Below are 12,698 nucleotides of genomic sequence, written 5' to 3' on the forward strand. Positions count from 1 at the left end.
GGCCTACACCTTTTCAAGGAGTGGGAGGCTGGAGGAGGGCATGATCCCTAATCTCTGCCTTGTGTTTCCTGGTGTGGAACAGCACGTTGCCTCTTCCATGGGCTCCACATGGCAGTGGCAAGTGCAGCTCCCCAACTCTGAGCTCTTTCTCCTTGAAAACTGACCCCTTTTATGACAACAATTCCTGCAGACCTGGAGGTCTTATCTCCCAGCCCAGGCTGGGGCTCGGTCCCATCCAGCTGGCCATGCCCACTGCCTCTCTTAGGATGGGTCCCCAGGATCCCACTTGGGATAGGGATCGTCATGTAGGTGATTGATTTGTTAAGGACTGGCCCCTGGGGATGCTGATAAGGGAGTGGAGGAGCAGGATGGGAAAGGGGAAGGAGGTAAGCAAAGGGACACTTTCAGGCAAAGTCCCAGTTCCCGCCTGATCCCTCTGGGAATCCTGGAGTGTAAATCGCACCTTGTGTTCATCATGCCCCAGGATTAGGAGCTGGCCTTTCACATTCCCACACCCGCCAGTCATTAGCTAAGGAGCTTCCTGGTCTGTCTTCTTTGCACTTGTGCTCAAAGAAGGTATGAGTAGCCAAAGGCAGTTCTTCAAAGAAGAGTTCAGACTAACCATTAACAATAAAATCTGGGAAAGGGGAACTGGGACTCTTCCTTGCATTCTCTGATTGAGCCAGTTGACATATTCTCTGTCTTCTTTGAAGTGTTGTACGGTGCACTTTCTAGAAAAGTCCATGTGTCTTCTCTTCAACCAGGCAGCTACCCCATGTCTTAAAATGGTGGCCACTGCCAAGAGCCCTCTGCCTAGCACTGTCCCTGCTCATGAGCTCACTTTAGAGGTCTTTATATGTTCTTTAAAAACATTATAAGGTACGCTTGATTGTTGTAAAGCAAAATTTCCAAGCTCTCAAAGGTGTTTATGGTCATCATGAAAATTTCCTGCCACCTTCATTCCCAGAGCAGGTTTCTGGGAAGATGTTTTTCCAGGTAGTCTACTGATGTGGTTGGAAGTGGTTATTCAGGTCTGCCAGCATGCTCCCCCTTTCATCCCTGAGGGTGAGCTGAGGTGGGTTGGGCAGGGAGTGATGGAATTGACAGGATGTCTGGATGGGCACCTTCTGGCTTCCTCAGCCAACCCAGAGCATGGCTCTCCCCAGGGCTCTTTGAATTTTTTTTTTTTTTTTTTTTATGGAATCTCACTCTGTCACCCAGGCTGGAGTGCAGTGGTGCAATCTCAGCTCACTGCAACCCCCGCCTCCCAGGTTCAAATGATTCTCCTGCCTCAGCCTCCCAAGTAGCTGGAATTACAGGTGAGTGCCACCATGCCTGGCTAACTTTTACATGTTGGCCAGGCTGGTCTTAAACTCCTGGCCTCAGGTGATCTGCCCATCTTGGCCTCCCAAAGTGCTGGGATTATAGGCATGAGCCACTGCACCTGGCCTGGACCTTGATTTTGATATCACTGCAACTGTAGCCCATGTCCCACCTGCTGTGGCCCCTGGTGGAAGGTTCACACACACTATTGTCTCTACCCCAGGCTATCTTGGCACATTTGATATGCTCCCAGGCCCCAGGTCTTGGGAGCTGTGAGTCCCAGGCCACTGGTGGGCATCTGTGCTTGGGCAGAGGGCTTCTTCTTCATGAAGGGGTGTCCCCAGCACATACTCCGGGAGGCTGAGTAGCAATGCTTTCTGCCCACACGACCCCCTTTCAAGACTTAGTCTAGAGGCTGGGAACTGGGCCCTTCTCAGAAACCTCAGGCAGGTCTTGGCACCGTATCTCTTGGGCCTTCCCATTTCAGTGTGCTCCTGTGGCCTGCCAGCAGCTGGCATTGCCCTCTCTTGGCTGGGGGCTTGCTGTGAAGCCACAGAGGGCCACTCTTCCCTAGGCAGGGCAGACAAGAAGCACCTAGGAATTCATATCATCCCCAACACCAGAAGCCCTCAACAAACCACTGGTGGGAGTCGGTGTGTAAATACCCCAGCTCCCTCACTCCCAGGTGGAGTATCTCCAAGGTGCGTGTTCTACCCTGATTCCTAGAGCTTTGGGTGGGAATCAGCTCCAGTCCCCACAGGGGTAGCTAGGTTGAAACCATACCCTTTACTGGCTGCCTTCCCCTCCTTCCCCTTGCCATCTCACTTCCCTACTTCTCTACTAGTGTTTCCCACAATCACCTCCCAAATATACTGCCTGCCCTTTGCGTCCTTGTTGCAGGGTCCGCTCCTGGGGCAGAGACAGGCTGGCTGCCTTCCCTGAAGCCAGCAGCACAGCCTGGCTGCTCCTTCCAGTCGGGTTCAGATCCACCCCTCCTCACCTTCTCCTGCTCTGGACTTGCTCCAGCTCTCCTTCAGACAGCGGGTGATGACAGTATTCCTTGAGTCCTGTCCCCGGCTCCCTCTGTTCCCGTCCATCCCACACGTTATGCAGGAACCCAGGATTCTCTCAGGCCCATGGGAAATCCCAGAAACACAGCTCCCTCACAGCTGCCTAAGGGGGAGCCTGAAGCTGTCACCGACCTGTCTGAACCCGTGGCCCATGCTGAGTCTGGAGCAGTTCAATTCCAGCGAGAAACGTGGCCACTGGAGTGGTCAGAAAGTCCATTCAAAACCAGCAAAAATAAAATTTAATTGGACTCAAGTCAGGGCAGTCGGTCCTTCCTCAGGACTGGCTGCCAGCAGTCCCTGACGAAAGCACCCTGTTCTCTCCACGGACAGCTGGTTCCAGAAGGACCCCCTGAGGCTGGTCTCCCGGGTAGGATGCACTGTGGGAGGGTTCTGTTTCCAAGGAGGGGAAGCGCAACACAGCATGCAAGGACGGGCAATGACTTCCAGGCGGCACCCCCTGCTCTTCCTCCTCAGTCCCTGCCGGGCTCCGACTCCTGAGTCAGGCAGGAGCTTCTTCAGGCCCCTGGCTCAGGAAGAGCCACAGCCACCCTAAAATGGCTTCGGGGGCAAGCAGCCCTCCATCTCCAGCAGCTCTGGCCATCCCTCATATTTGTTTGTGTCTGGGCTGTTCTTTAAGAACTAGAGAGAGATCAGACAGAGAAATATAGGCATTGAGTGAGGCCGTTTAGAACTCATGCCCGCATGGGCACTGTGCTCTAAACCTAAATGGGGGTGCGGGATGTTATTAACCCACCTCACAGATGGGGAAACTGAGGCTCAGAGAGGGGATGCAACTTGCTCAAGGTCTCAGAGATGGGATCAGAGCCCAGTTACTGCTCTCACGCCCTGAAGGGTGACCAGTTGTTGGAGAGATCTAGTCCCTCCCCTCAAATTCTCTATGCCCCTCTAGGATACGTCAAATAACAATAATGATAGCAACAATAAAAAGAAGACTCCTAGCTCGTCTTGAGTGCTTGCTGTATGCCAGGTGCTGTTCTGCAGTGCCTTATGTATTTAATCTGCACAGTGGCCCTAGGGAGTGTGCACTGTTTACATCCCATTCCACAGATGGGGAAGCTGAGGCACAGAGGGTCACTGCCCATAGTCACTGGCTGGTAAGTGGCAGAACCACCACATAATATTAATTAATACTAATAATAAGGGGTGGGGCGCAGTGGCTCACACCTATCATCCCAGTACTTTGGGAGGGTAAGGAAGGAGGGTCACTTGAGGCTAGGAGTTCAAGACCATTCTGGGCAACATGGGAAACCCTGTCTCCAGAAAACATAAAAAAATTGGCTGGGTGTGGTGGCACATGCCTGTGGTCCCAGCTACTCGGGAGGCGGAGGTGGGAGGATCGCATGAGCCCAGGAGGTCGAGGCTGCGGTGAGCCGAGATTGTGCCAGTGTACTCCAGCCTGAGTGACAGAGGGAGACCCTGTCTCAAAAAATATATATATACTAGTAATAAGTATGTAAGAAGAATAAAATCACTTAGGATTGTGTCTAAAATGCTCAGGCTTAGTTTATGAAAGAAAAAAATATAAATGGCAACATTTGCTGTTGGAATCATTGTGGCTGACTCTCAGGAATTAAAAAAGAGATTCTAGATGCTACCTGTCTAAAACCCAGGTTCCCAAATGTGGGGACAAAGAACAGACTGGCTTAGTCCCATCAGGGTGCTAGGTTCATTTTTGGGTGTCAGGTCCCAGCCAGCTGGTTGCAGGTGGGTGAAGCTGGTGCTGGGCTTCCTGTACTCCCATGCTTCCTCTGTCTTGCCGGTTCCTCTGTGTCTGGAGCCCATGCTTCAGGGCAGAACAGCGCCACCTTGCCCATGCAGCCTCAGGCCTCTTGCTAGGGCCCTGCTGCAGCACCCCCACAGGACATTCAGGAACCACACCACCCCCGGCCCCTGCCCACTGGCCTCCTGAGTTCTTCACTGTGTTCAGGCAATTTCTAGTTACCTGAATACATCCTCTTAGAAACACATGCATACAGACCAAGGCCACATTTTCTAGCTTAAGAAAAAAATCACAATCGTGGTGCCCTTCCTAGAGCTCAGCACATGGTTCCCTGCACCTGCCCGCTCTGGTGTCTCTTGTCTGATGATGGCATTGGCCTCTTCCCTGCCTTCTGACTTCCCTCCCCGTATTCTCCATGCCCAGCCAGGGAGGCTGAAGGGATGAGGACAGGCATCCTGCTCCTTTCCCCAGGCTCCCCTTCCCTGTCACACAGCTTCATATTTCCATTTCTTTCTCCTTCCTTCATGCCTCACTTCCCCATTATCCTTCTTTTCTCCTTTTCCCTGTTCCTTTTCTGGTACTTACCTGTATACTTGCGTATTTATATATGACCCAGCTTTTGCGAAATGGCCAAGGCGGCTTCCTGGCCAATCAGACCACCCTGCCCTTTGGAGTGAATGACAACCAAGGGCCTCTCCCCACACAATCCTCCCAATTTTAAGGCCCTTGGGAGGTGACTGGGTGACTGTCCTTCCTACCACCACCCAGCTCCTCGTCCATCCTTCATAGGGCCGGGTTGTGGCCCAGAACCCACCTGCTCAAAGGGGCTTTTACCCCTGAAGTCTTTGGCTCCTATGAAGACCCAGCTGTCCCGGAAGCCCAGTTGTTTTGCGTAGGAACTCCCCAAGTCAGAGAAGAGTTTCCTGGTTTCATCATCCATTCTGCAGAGGACCAGAGAGGATGGTCAGGATGCAGGGGTGGGTCAAAGGGGCATAAGATGGTGGGATTCCCATGGGGCAAGGTTCCTACCCTTCTCCCCATTCAGCATCTGCCCTGGGGGTGCCTAGAGAACGTGGCTGCACTTAGGAAGGACAGGGTAAAGGGCTTCAAGACTTCCTCTCTAGAAGGGCCTCAGATGGGGCTGGAGATGTGTTAAAACAGTACTGCTCTGTTTACAAACACAATACACATTCATTTGGAAAATATGGAAGATCACAAAGAAGTAACTAAGAAATACAGTCTCACCCCTTCTCCCCTTGGTGTGATCAGTGTATATATTTCCATATAGTGGTTTTTGCCCCTTACTTAGCACTAGAGGGTGGGCAATTTTCCATGTCCTTAAATACTTTCTGCAGCATCATTTTTGATGCAGTCTATCTTCATTTGTGCATATATCATATCCTATGTCACCGTATGTCATAGTTTCTGTGGCCGGTCAGCTGTTACTATTGGACAGGGAGAGGGTTTCCAGTTTTCCACTGTGGTAATGAAGACTGTGATCAACCTCCTAGAACATCGCTTTGCATACTTGTCTGATAATTTCCTCAAGATAAGTTGCCAGAAAATGGAGCTGGCAAAACAGCAGAAAAGGGTATGCAGCGTTTGAAGGTATTCAGCTTGCATCAGTGGGTGGCCTGGCAGGTAGAGTTTTCTACTTACTTGGTTCCCGGGTCGTCGTAGGAGGCCACCAGCACAAGTGCACCCCCCGGAATTTCTTTAAGGAATTTCACTAGGTGCTTAACATCTGGGGGAGGAAGGAAAAGGTGCTGGTGATTTAGGGGAAATGAGCCCTGGTCATTCTCATGTTTCTCTGCTGCCCTATGATGCAGGAGCCAGCTAGGCCCGGTGGACACTGGGCTGAGCTCAGAAGCCAGGAGGAGGAGCATCCCAGGTGGAGCTCCCTGTAGCCCTTGTCCTAGGGGAGGGCAGAGTGAGCAGAGTGAGGGGAACTCATCCAGGTGATGTGGGGTGGCTTCTGGACATTGGAGTTTAGAAATTCCCCATGTGACTCTGACTTGCAGCTGAGGATGAGCACCATTGGTAGAAGGGCCCTTATGTGCCTACCCCTCAGGGGACCAAGTGTCATCATCTCTCAGATGCTCCAGGCCCTTTGCATACCCCAGACCCCATTCTATACTGGACAATGCCCAGATTATCTGTGCTGACTTTAGATGGTATAGTACGTGGCCTCAGACAACTGAGACCCCTGGGAGAGAACTTGAGTCTACTATTAATACAACTCTCTTTCTGTGTCAAGGAGCAAGTCTCTGTGTGTGTCTTTAATGCCTTCTTAACTTGCCAAGCTCTCTAACAGAGAGCAGCTCTAGGCTTAGCACCTGGGGGAGGCATCAGCATCCAGCTCACTGTGAAGAGGCTGATTTGTTTCCATTGTGATTATTACCATTATTATTATTTTGACACAGAGTTTCGCTCTTGTTGCCCAGGCTGGAGTGCAAAGGCGTGCTCTCTGCTCACCGCAACCTCTGCCTCCTGGGTTCAAGTGATTCTCCTGCCTCAGCCTGCCGAGTAGCTGGAATTACAGGTATGCACCACCATGCCCGGCTAATTATGTGTTTTTAGTAGAACTGGAGTTTCTCCATGTTGGTCATGCTTGTTTCGGACTCCCAACCTCAGGTGATCTGCCCGTCTCGGCCTCCCAAAGTGCTGGGATTACAGGCATGAACCACCATCCCAGGGCCCTCCATTGTGATTATTTTTATGGTCACCTTTCCTGCATAACAAGTAATAATAGCTTTCTACTTAAGGCAGTAATATAGTTTCCTTTTAAGATATATTTACTTAGGTAAAAAAAAAAGTGATCCAATTTAAAGTAAAATACTAATAATGCAGATGTTATTCTAGATATGGTGCAACTCGAGGGGGCTCAAGTTTGGCAACAAGCAGCCTAGTGGTTAAAGCAGAGACTATATCTGTCAAATGAGGATGAGTAATAGCCCTGCTCATAGCATCTTTATAAAGTGCAAATGTGACAATAACTTTGGGCATACAGTAAGCGTACTCTAATGGAACCAAAAATTATTAGCAGGATTGGCTGCATAATTTGCAGGATCCAGTACAGACTGAAAATGCAGGGCCTTTTAATAAAAAATTATTCAGTATTTCAAGACCACTATGGCAGGCATCAAGCCAAGTGTGAGATTCTTCCAAGCACGGGCCCCGTGTGACTGCCCTGTCCCCAGGTCACAGGCCCACAAAGCTGGCCTTGATTGTTAGTATTCCAGTGCAGACCCCTAGGACCTTGGGGAAGAAGCCATTCTCCCAACTAAGGCCAGCTGCCAGCCAGCTCAGTGACAGGTTTCCGGTCAACCACCACAGTCGCTCTTCTAAAGAAATGGCCCTTGAACTTTTATGACAAAAGGAGGGAACTCTTAAAGCACCATTAATTTGTGTTGCTGCAGATGTATGGTCTGGTGCTTGTTGGGATGGATGGTGGGTATTTGGAAAACATAAAGCATGCCTTCTGCTAATGATCACCTCACTTTAAAAAGCCTTCATCCCCTTTTGTTTCCTGAAGGGAAGGGCTACTTGCTCACAATGCCTCTGTTTCTGGGTCCCCATCAGTCATGGCTACATTCAAGTTTATAATAAGGCATTTTAAAGCTTAGTTTCGTCTTTAAACTTTTTTTCCTTTTCATTCTGACAGATGATCTCCTTGCTTCTGAGTCATCTGGATGGAATGAGGGAAGAGGGGAGGGAAGGAGAAGAGGAGGGAAGGGAGAAGACTAAACCAGCTTGCCTGGACCCCTCCACCAGTCAGGCTGGACACCCTTCCACCAATTATTTCAGGTTATCATCTAATCCTCACATCAGTTTTATGGAGTGGAAACTATAGCTGCCTCTCTGTTACAGATGAAGAAACTGGGGCTCAAGAGGCGCCACTTGCTTCAGGTCATGCCTCCGGAAGTCTCTGACTCCGGAGACTGGACCTTTTCCATAAACCTGGCCCCAGGCCATGCTGAACATCAGTAGGACTGCAGGCAGGACATCTGGTCCTCAGCCCCGGCCTGTCCCCATCTCCTGTTGCCCCTGTCCTCAGCTCTATCCTGTACCGGGAGGGACCTTGCACACTGCATGTGGGCACTTTAGTGTGTCCATCCACACCACCCTCCCGTCAAGCAACAGTCAGCCCCGGTCACCCCTCCATCCTGGGGGAGTGTCTGAAGCCTGGGGGTGGGGCACACCTGGTAAGAGACCTGCAAGGGCCCTGATGCAGACTCCAGGAGGCCTGTGTGGGCCCTGATGCAGACTCCAGGTCAGCACACCCCTAGCTCTGCAGACTCCTCACCCATGAGTTGGGACGGAGATGGAGAAGGGCGGGGTGGGGTCTTACGAAGCCCTGGGCCCAGGACAGGGTCTCAGCTGCCCATCTCTAAGAGTTGTCCTGCATATGACATCCCCAGCATTCCCCACCTCCCAAATTTCAGCCTCTTCCTTTGTTTGCGAAGCTAAGAGGGCTCCCTGCCTTCTGCTGCCTGGTAACTTTCTCCCCTCCTGGGCTCATGTGTGTGGGTGGGTGTAGACAAAGTGGGCTTTCCCTAGAGGTTGAGACAAAGACAGGGGAATTCAGGAGAGGGGAATCCCAGCTGTTTGGCAGCAGCTTGGCTCCTTCTGCTCTGTGATGGGCTTTCCCGGGTCCATGGTCACATGTGCTGTACACCCCAGGATGGCTGAGCACAGAGATGCCCTGGGGTCTCAGGGATACAGAAGGGAAATTGCATTCACCTGGGCTCTGACACCCCCTCTGATGAAAACCAGTCCCTGCAGGGCACAGGTCTCTGCTGCCTGCTGCTTTCTCACTCCTCATTGAGCCTCCTGTGTTGGAGCAAGGCTGGGTTAGCAGCTGGGCGGCACGGGTGGCAGATGGCCTGAAACTGATTCTGCCGTGTTTTGAAAGCTTTTGAGAATGTGGGGTCAGGGTTCCACCCCTGCCCATAGGTGGCTGGTTGGCGAGGAGGCTGCTGGTGGGGACTTAGATGCCCGGGATTTCAGCACAGCTAGGTCAGTACCCTGTCTCGCCCGGCCATGCTAAGAGCAAGGAGGGCAGTGACTTCCTATAAGGGGCAGCCAGGTACACAGAAAAACCTGCAAAGCACGTGGGTGCAGAAAGAAGACAAGCATCTGCCGAAAGATGTGTAGAGCTCGGAGCCTCAGGTCCAGAAAGGCACCCTGTCCTGTCCTTGGGTCCCCAAGAGATCCCTGTAACCTTGAAATAAAATACATTTACCCAGCAGAGCTTTAGTGGATTTGGCCGACCGGTGACACGGCCTTGTCCATAGCACTTCAGTGACATCAACATTGACATTGCTTTGCCTTAAGGTCTTCTCTGGCCTCCAGAGTTCACTTTGCCCCAAGGGCAGGCCAGAATTGCATGCCAAGGAATTAGAGGCATGGGCACCTCAGTCCCCTCAATTCTCTGGGAGATCTTTGGGGCGTGTATTCCACACTGGCTCCAGGGTTCCAACTTTGGTTAAAGGCTCAGTGACACATTCTTCACAGGCTTCCTTCCTGTCGCTGTCTGCTCTCTACTCCCCTACTGACGTTTCCTGAGCTCACTTCTTCAATAAAGCATTGCAATTGAATCCCTGTCTCAGGATCTGAGTCTGGGACATCCCAACTGAGATGGCCAGAAGGAGTTTCAAAAGCAGCAGGACACCCTCAACCTCCCACTGCACCACTTCCTGGGTGGCTCCTGTGGAAAGAAGCACCAGGTACCTTGAGCCACCAGGTCCCTTGCCACACGAAGAGGCTCAGCCGTCTGCACCACATCCCCCACTGTGACTTCAGTGTCAGCAGAGGCACCTACCTCCAGAGTACATGTCAAATGCCCTCTGTCCCAGCACAGCTCCTGTGGTTCCTAGGGGTTAAGAGGAGAACAATTATCCCCTGTAACGCGTGTCGTTCTGCCTGTCGTTCTGCTGAAAATGGCTAATCTGTAGTCTAAGATCTAAAAACAGAATAAGAATATAATGAAATCAGGTCCTATAAAGAGCATGCAGGACTAAAGTAGGTGTCCTACTAAAGTAGGCTCATCTGAGAGGTTCAAGAATGTAATGGCTGAGGGTGTCTCTGGAATTGAACTGAGTCTACTCAGTCTGAGTCTGTGTTCTGTCCTACCACTTTCTAACTCAGGACTTAGCATTTTGACCTCAATTTTTGCATCTGTACAGTGGGTTGTGGGAACTAAAGGAGATACATTTAAAATATTAATAGTAGTCATACCAGATGAATTTTAGCTGCAAAATCAAGATCAAAATGATAATCGTCATCATTATTTCCACCTATATAGAAAACCTACAACTGGAGTCCTCCACCTCTTGAAGGCAAAGAGATTTGTGTTGGGCTAAGCGGTACTCAGTTTCCCGGGGTCCAGTAACCTGGATTGCGTTTGTGGGTTCTGTGGGAGGAGGCGGCCGAAGGCCAAACCCTCCAGGGAACCGGGTCTTCGGGAGGAACGTTACAGTTTGCACTCTGTGCCACTAGATGGAGGTGTTGCAGAGGGGATGGCAGCTCCAAGGCTTACGGAGGAGGGTGGGGACCGGGTCTAGGGAGAGGCGCAGTCCAGGCGGCGCGAGCAGGGTCACTTAGCAGCCCCTCCAGGATTCTCCAGGAGCCACGTAGGGTCCATGGAATGATTTACCTGGGGCCCTTAGAAGGAGTCTATGAACCCATGGAGCTGCTTTTGTGATCACGTGCGCTCGTGAATGTTTCTGCAATGGGAGAGTGGTGGGGGTGGAGGCTGAGGCTGGCCAGCATAGCTTGAAGATCCTGAGGAATCTCTGTGCCACTGAAAGTTAAAGACTACTGGATATTCAGCAATCCTTGTGTTGTTCTTGGTCATATAGATGAGGATGATTTGTTGGGCTTCCCCACATGTGGCATACACAGCATGCACTTATACAGTAGGTGCTGTATACATGGTTGAGACATTTCTAGTCTAGGGAGGTCGTTCAGGTGAATAATTAAGACCTGGAGTTAACTCGATCCAGGTTCAAATGTAGGTGGTTTTATAGGCTGTGTGACCTTGGACAAGTTGCTTAACCTCTTTTTTTTTTTTGATAGGGTCTCTCTCTGTTGCCCAGGCTGGAGTGCAGTGGTGTGAGCTTGGCTGACTGCAGCCTCTACCTCCCAGGCTCAAGCAATCCTCCCACCTCAGCCTCCTGAGTAGCTGGGACTACAGGTGTGTGCCACCACACCCAGCTAATTTTTTAACTTTTTGTAGAGACGGGGCGGATTGGTGGGGTGGGGGTGGGGGGGCGTTCACTGTTACTCAGACTGGTCTTGAACTCCTGAGCTCGAGAGATCCACCCACCTCAGCCTCTCAAAGTACTGGGATTACAGGCATGAGCCACTGCACCCAGCCTGCTTAACCTCTTTGAGCCTCGGTTTCTTACCTGGGAAATGGGGATATTGAGCATAGCTCCAGCCTAGCACAGTGATGGGGTTAAATGAAAAAGCACAGTGAGTGCCCAATAAATGCTGGTTCTTATTGCCATGGATGGTTATTTTCATCCTTTCGGCTTTGTGAGAGGCAGGGAAAGAGGCCTAGTCTGGGGCTATCTCATTGGAGAATATTCAAAAGGCTTTTCTCAGGTGGGACCCATTTAGGGGAGAAAGTCAGCAGGTTTCAGCCAGGTCAGCTGCAGCCTGCGCCATTTCCTGCCCGCCCCCACTGTGGAGTGAGGGCAGATGGATGGGAGTGTTGATGTAAGCTGAGGCTCCTACAGCCTTCTGGGGTCTGGCGTACACGAAAGAGTGCTCTGAGACCAGCCTGGGCACGCCCTTCCTGCAGGAGGGAGCCACCATCCCTGCAGCCACTTCACTGAGGCTGGAGTGGAACAGGCCTGGGCCCTCCTCAAACCTGCAGAGGAACCGCTCCACTCAGCCTCCTGCCTCTCCCTGCCCTGGCCCTTCCTGGGCTCCTAGGAAGTTGGCCAGGGCTGTCCTCTGACTCCCATCTGTCCAGGAACAGCCTCATCACTGCTCCAGGCCTCGACTTCTCCCCTGACGCAGCAGGGTTTCTTGGCAGAGTGAGAAAAAGCTTTCTCTGGAGTAAAGTGCAGGGGCTTGGAGCTGGCAAGGCCGGGGCTCCCATCTTACCCTGTTCCTTCCTAAGTGTGCTCATGTGATCCTGCCACCCACAAGCTCGACAAGTTCCTTCCTCAGCATCCCTTACAGCTTTTCCCCATCCTGCTCTGACCTTTGTCCCAGAAGTGGCCCTTACAGCCAGGGAATGGCCCTCGTTTTATAAGAACAGAGGCAGAGAGGAGGTCTTGGCTGGGACCAGACCACCTTGTCCTTACCTGACCCTGTAAGTCCAATCCCTCCTGAAACGTGTCCCTACTTCAGGCTTGGTGGCCCTCTGGCCTCCTGTTTAAGTGTGTGTCCTGCAGGAGATGCAGGGTTATCAAGGCCATGGATTCCCTTGTGGTCTCCCTGCCTCCAGCCCCCCAACTCCAAGCTGGAGGGAGGTTTCTGGAATGCAGGCCCGGCCCCTCCCACCCTGCTCAAAGCCTTTCCGTGGCTCCCTACTGCTCTCGGCTTCC

At 51.7% G+C, this 12,698-nt stretch overlaps 1 protein-coding gene across 11 annotated transcripts in view; it reads right to left on the reverse strand.

The window, feature by feature from the left end:
• Window positions 1–2,607: 2,607 nt before the first annotated feature.
• FAM3D (FAM3 metabolism regulating signaling molecule D) overlaps window positions 2,608–12,698 on the reverse strand; it is a 33,692-nt gene continuing 23,601 nt past the window's right edge. For 10 of the 11 annotated variants that reach the window (XM_010360499.2, XM_010360501.2, XM_030926992.1 and 7 more), the window contains 4 exons: window positions 9,959–10,009; window positions 5,794–5,878; window positions 4,949–5,075; window positions 2,608–3,032 (listed from right to left, as the gene is read on the reverse strand). In XM_010360499.2, coding sequence (XP_010358801.1) covers window positions 2,943–3,032; window positions 4,949–5,075; window positions 5,794–5,878; window positions 9,959–10,009 — 353 coding nt within the window. In that variant the 3' untranslated portion in view covers window positions 2,608–2,942. The remainder of the gene's footprint in view (window positions 3,033–4,948; window positions 5,076–5,793; window positions 5,879–9,958; window positions 10,010–12,698) is intronic. The other variant, XM_010360497.2, reaches the window with a different exon arrangement.

The sequence above is a fragment of the Rhinopithecus roxellana genome, chromosome 1 (genome assembly GCF_007565055.1).
Source record: "Rhinopithecus roxellana isolate Shanxi Qingling chromosome 1, ASM756505v1, whole genome shotgun sequence".
Lineage (NCBI taxonomy): Eukaryota > Metazoa > Chordata > Mammalia > Primates > Cercopithecidae > Rhinopithecus > Rhinopithecus roxellana.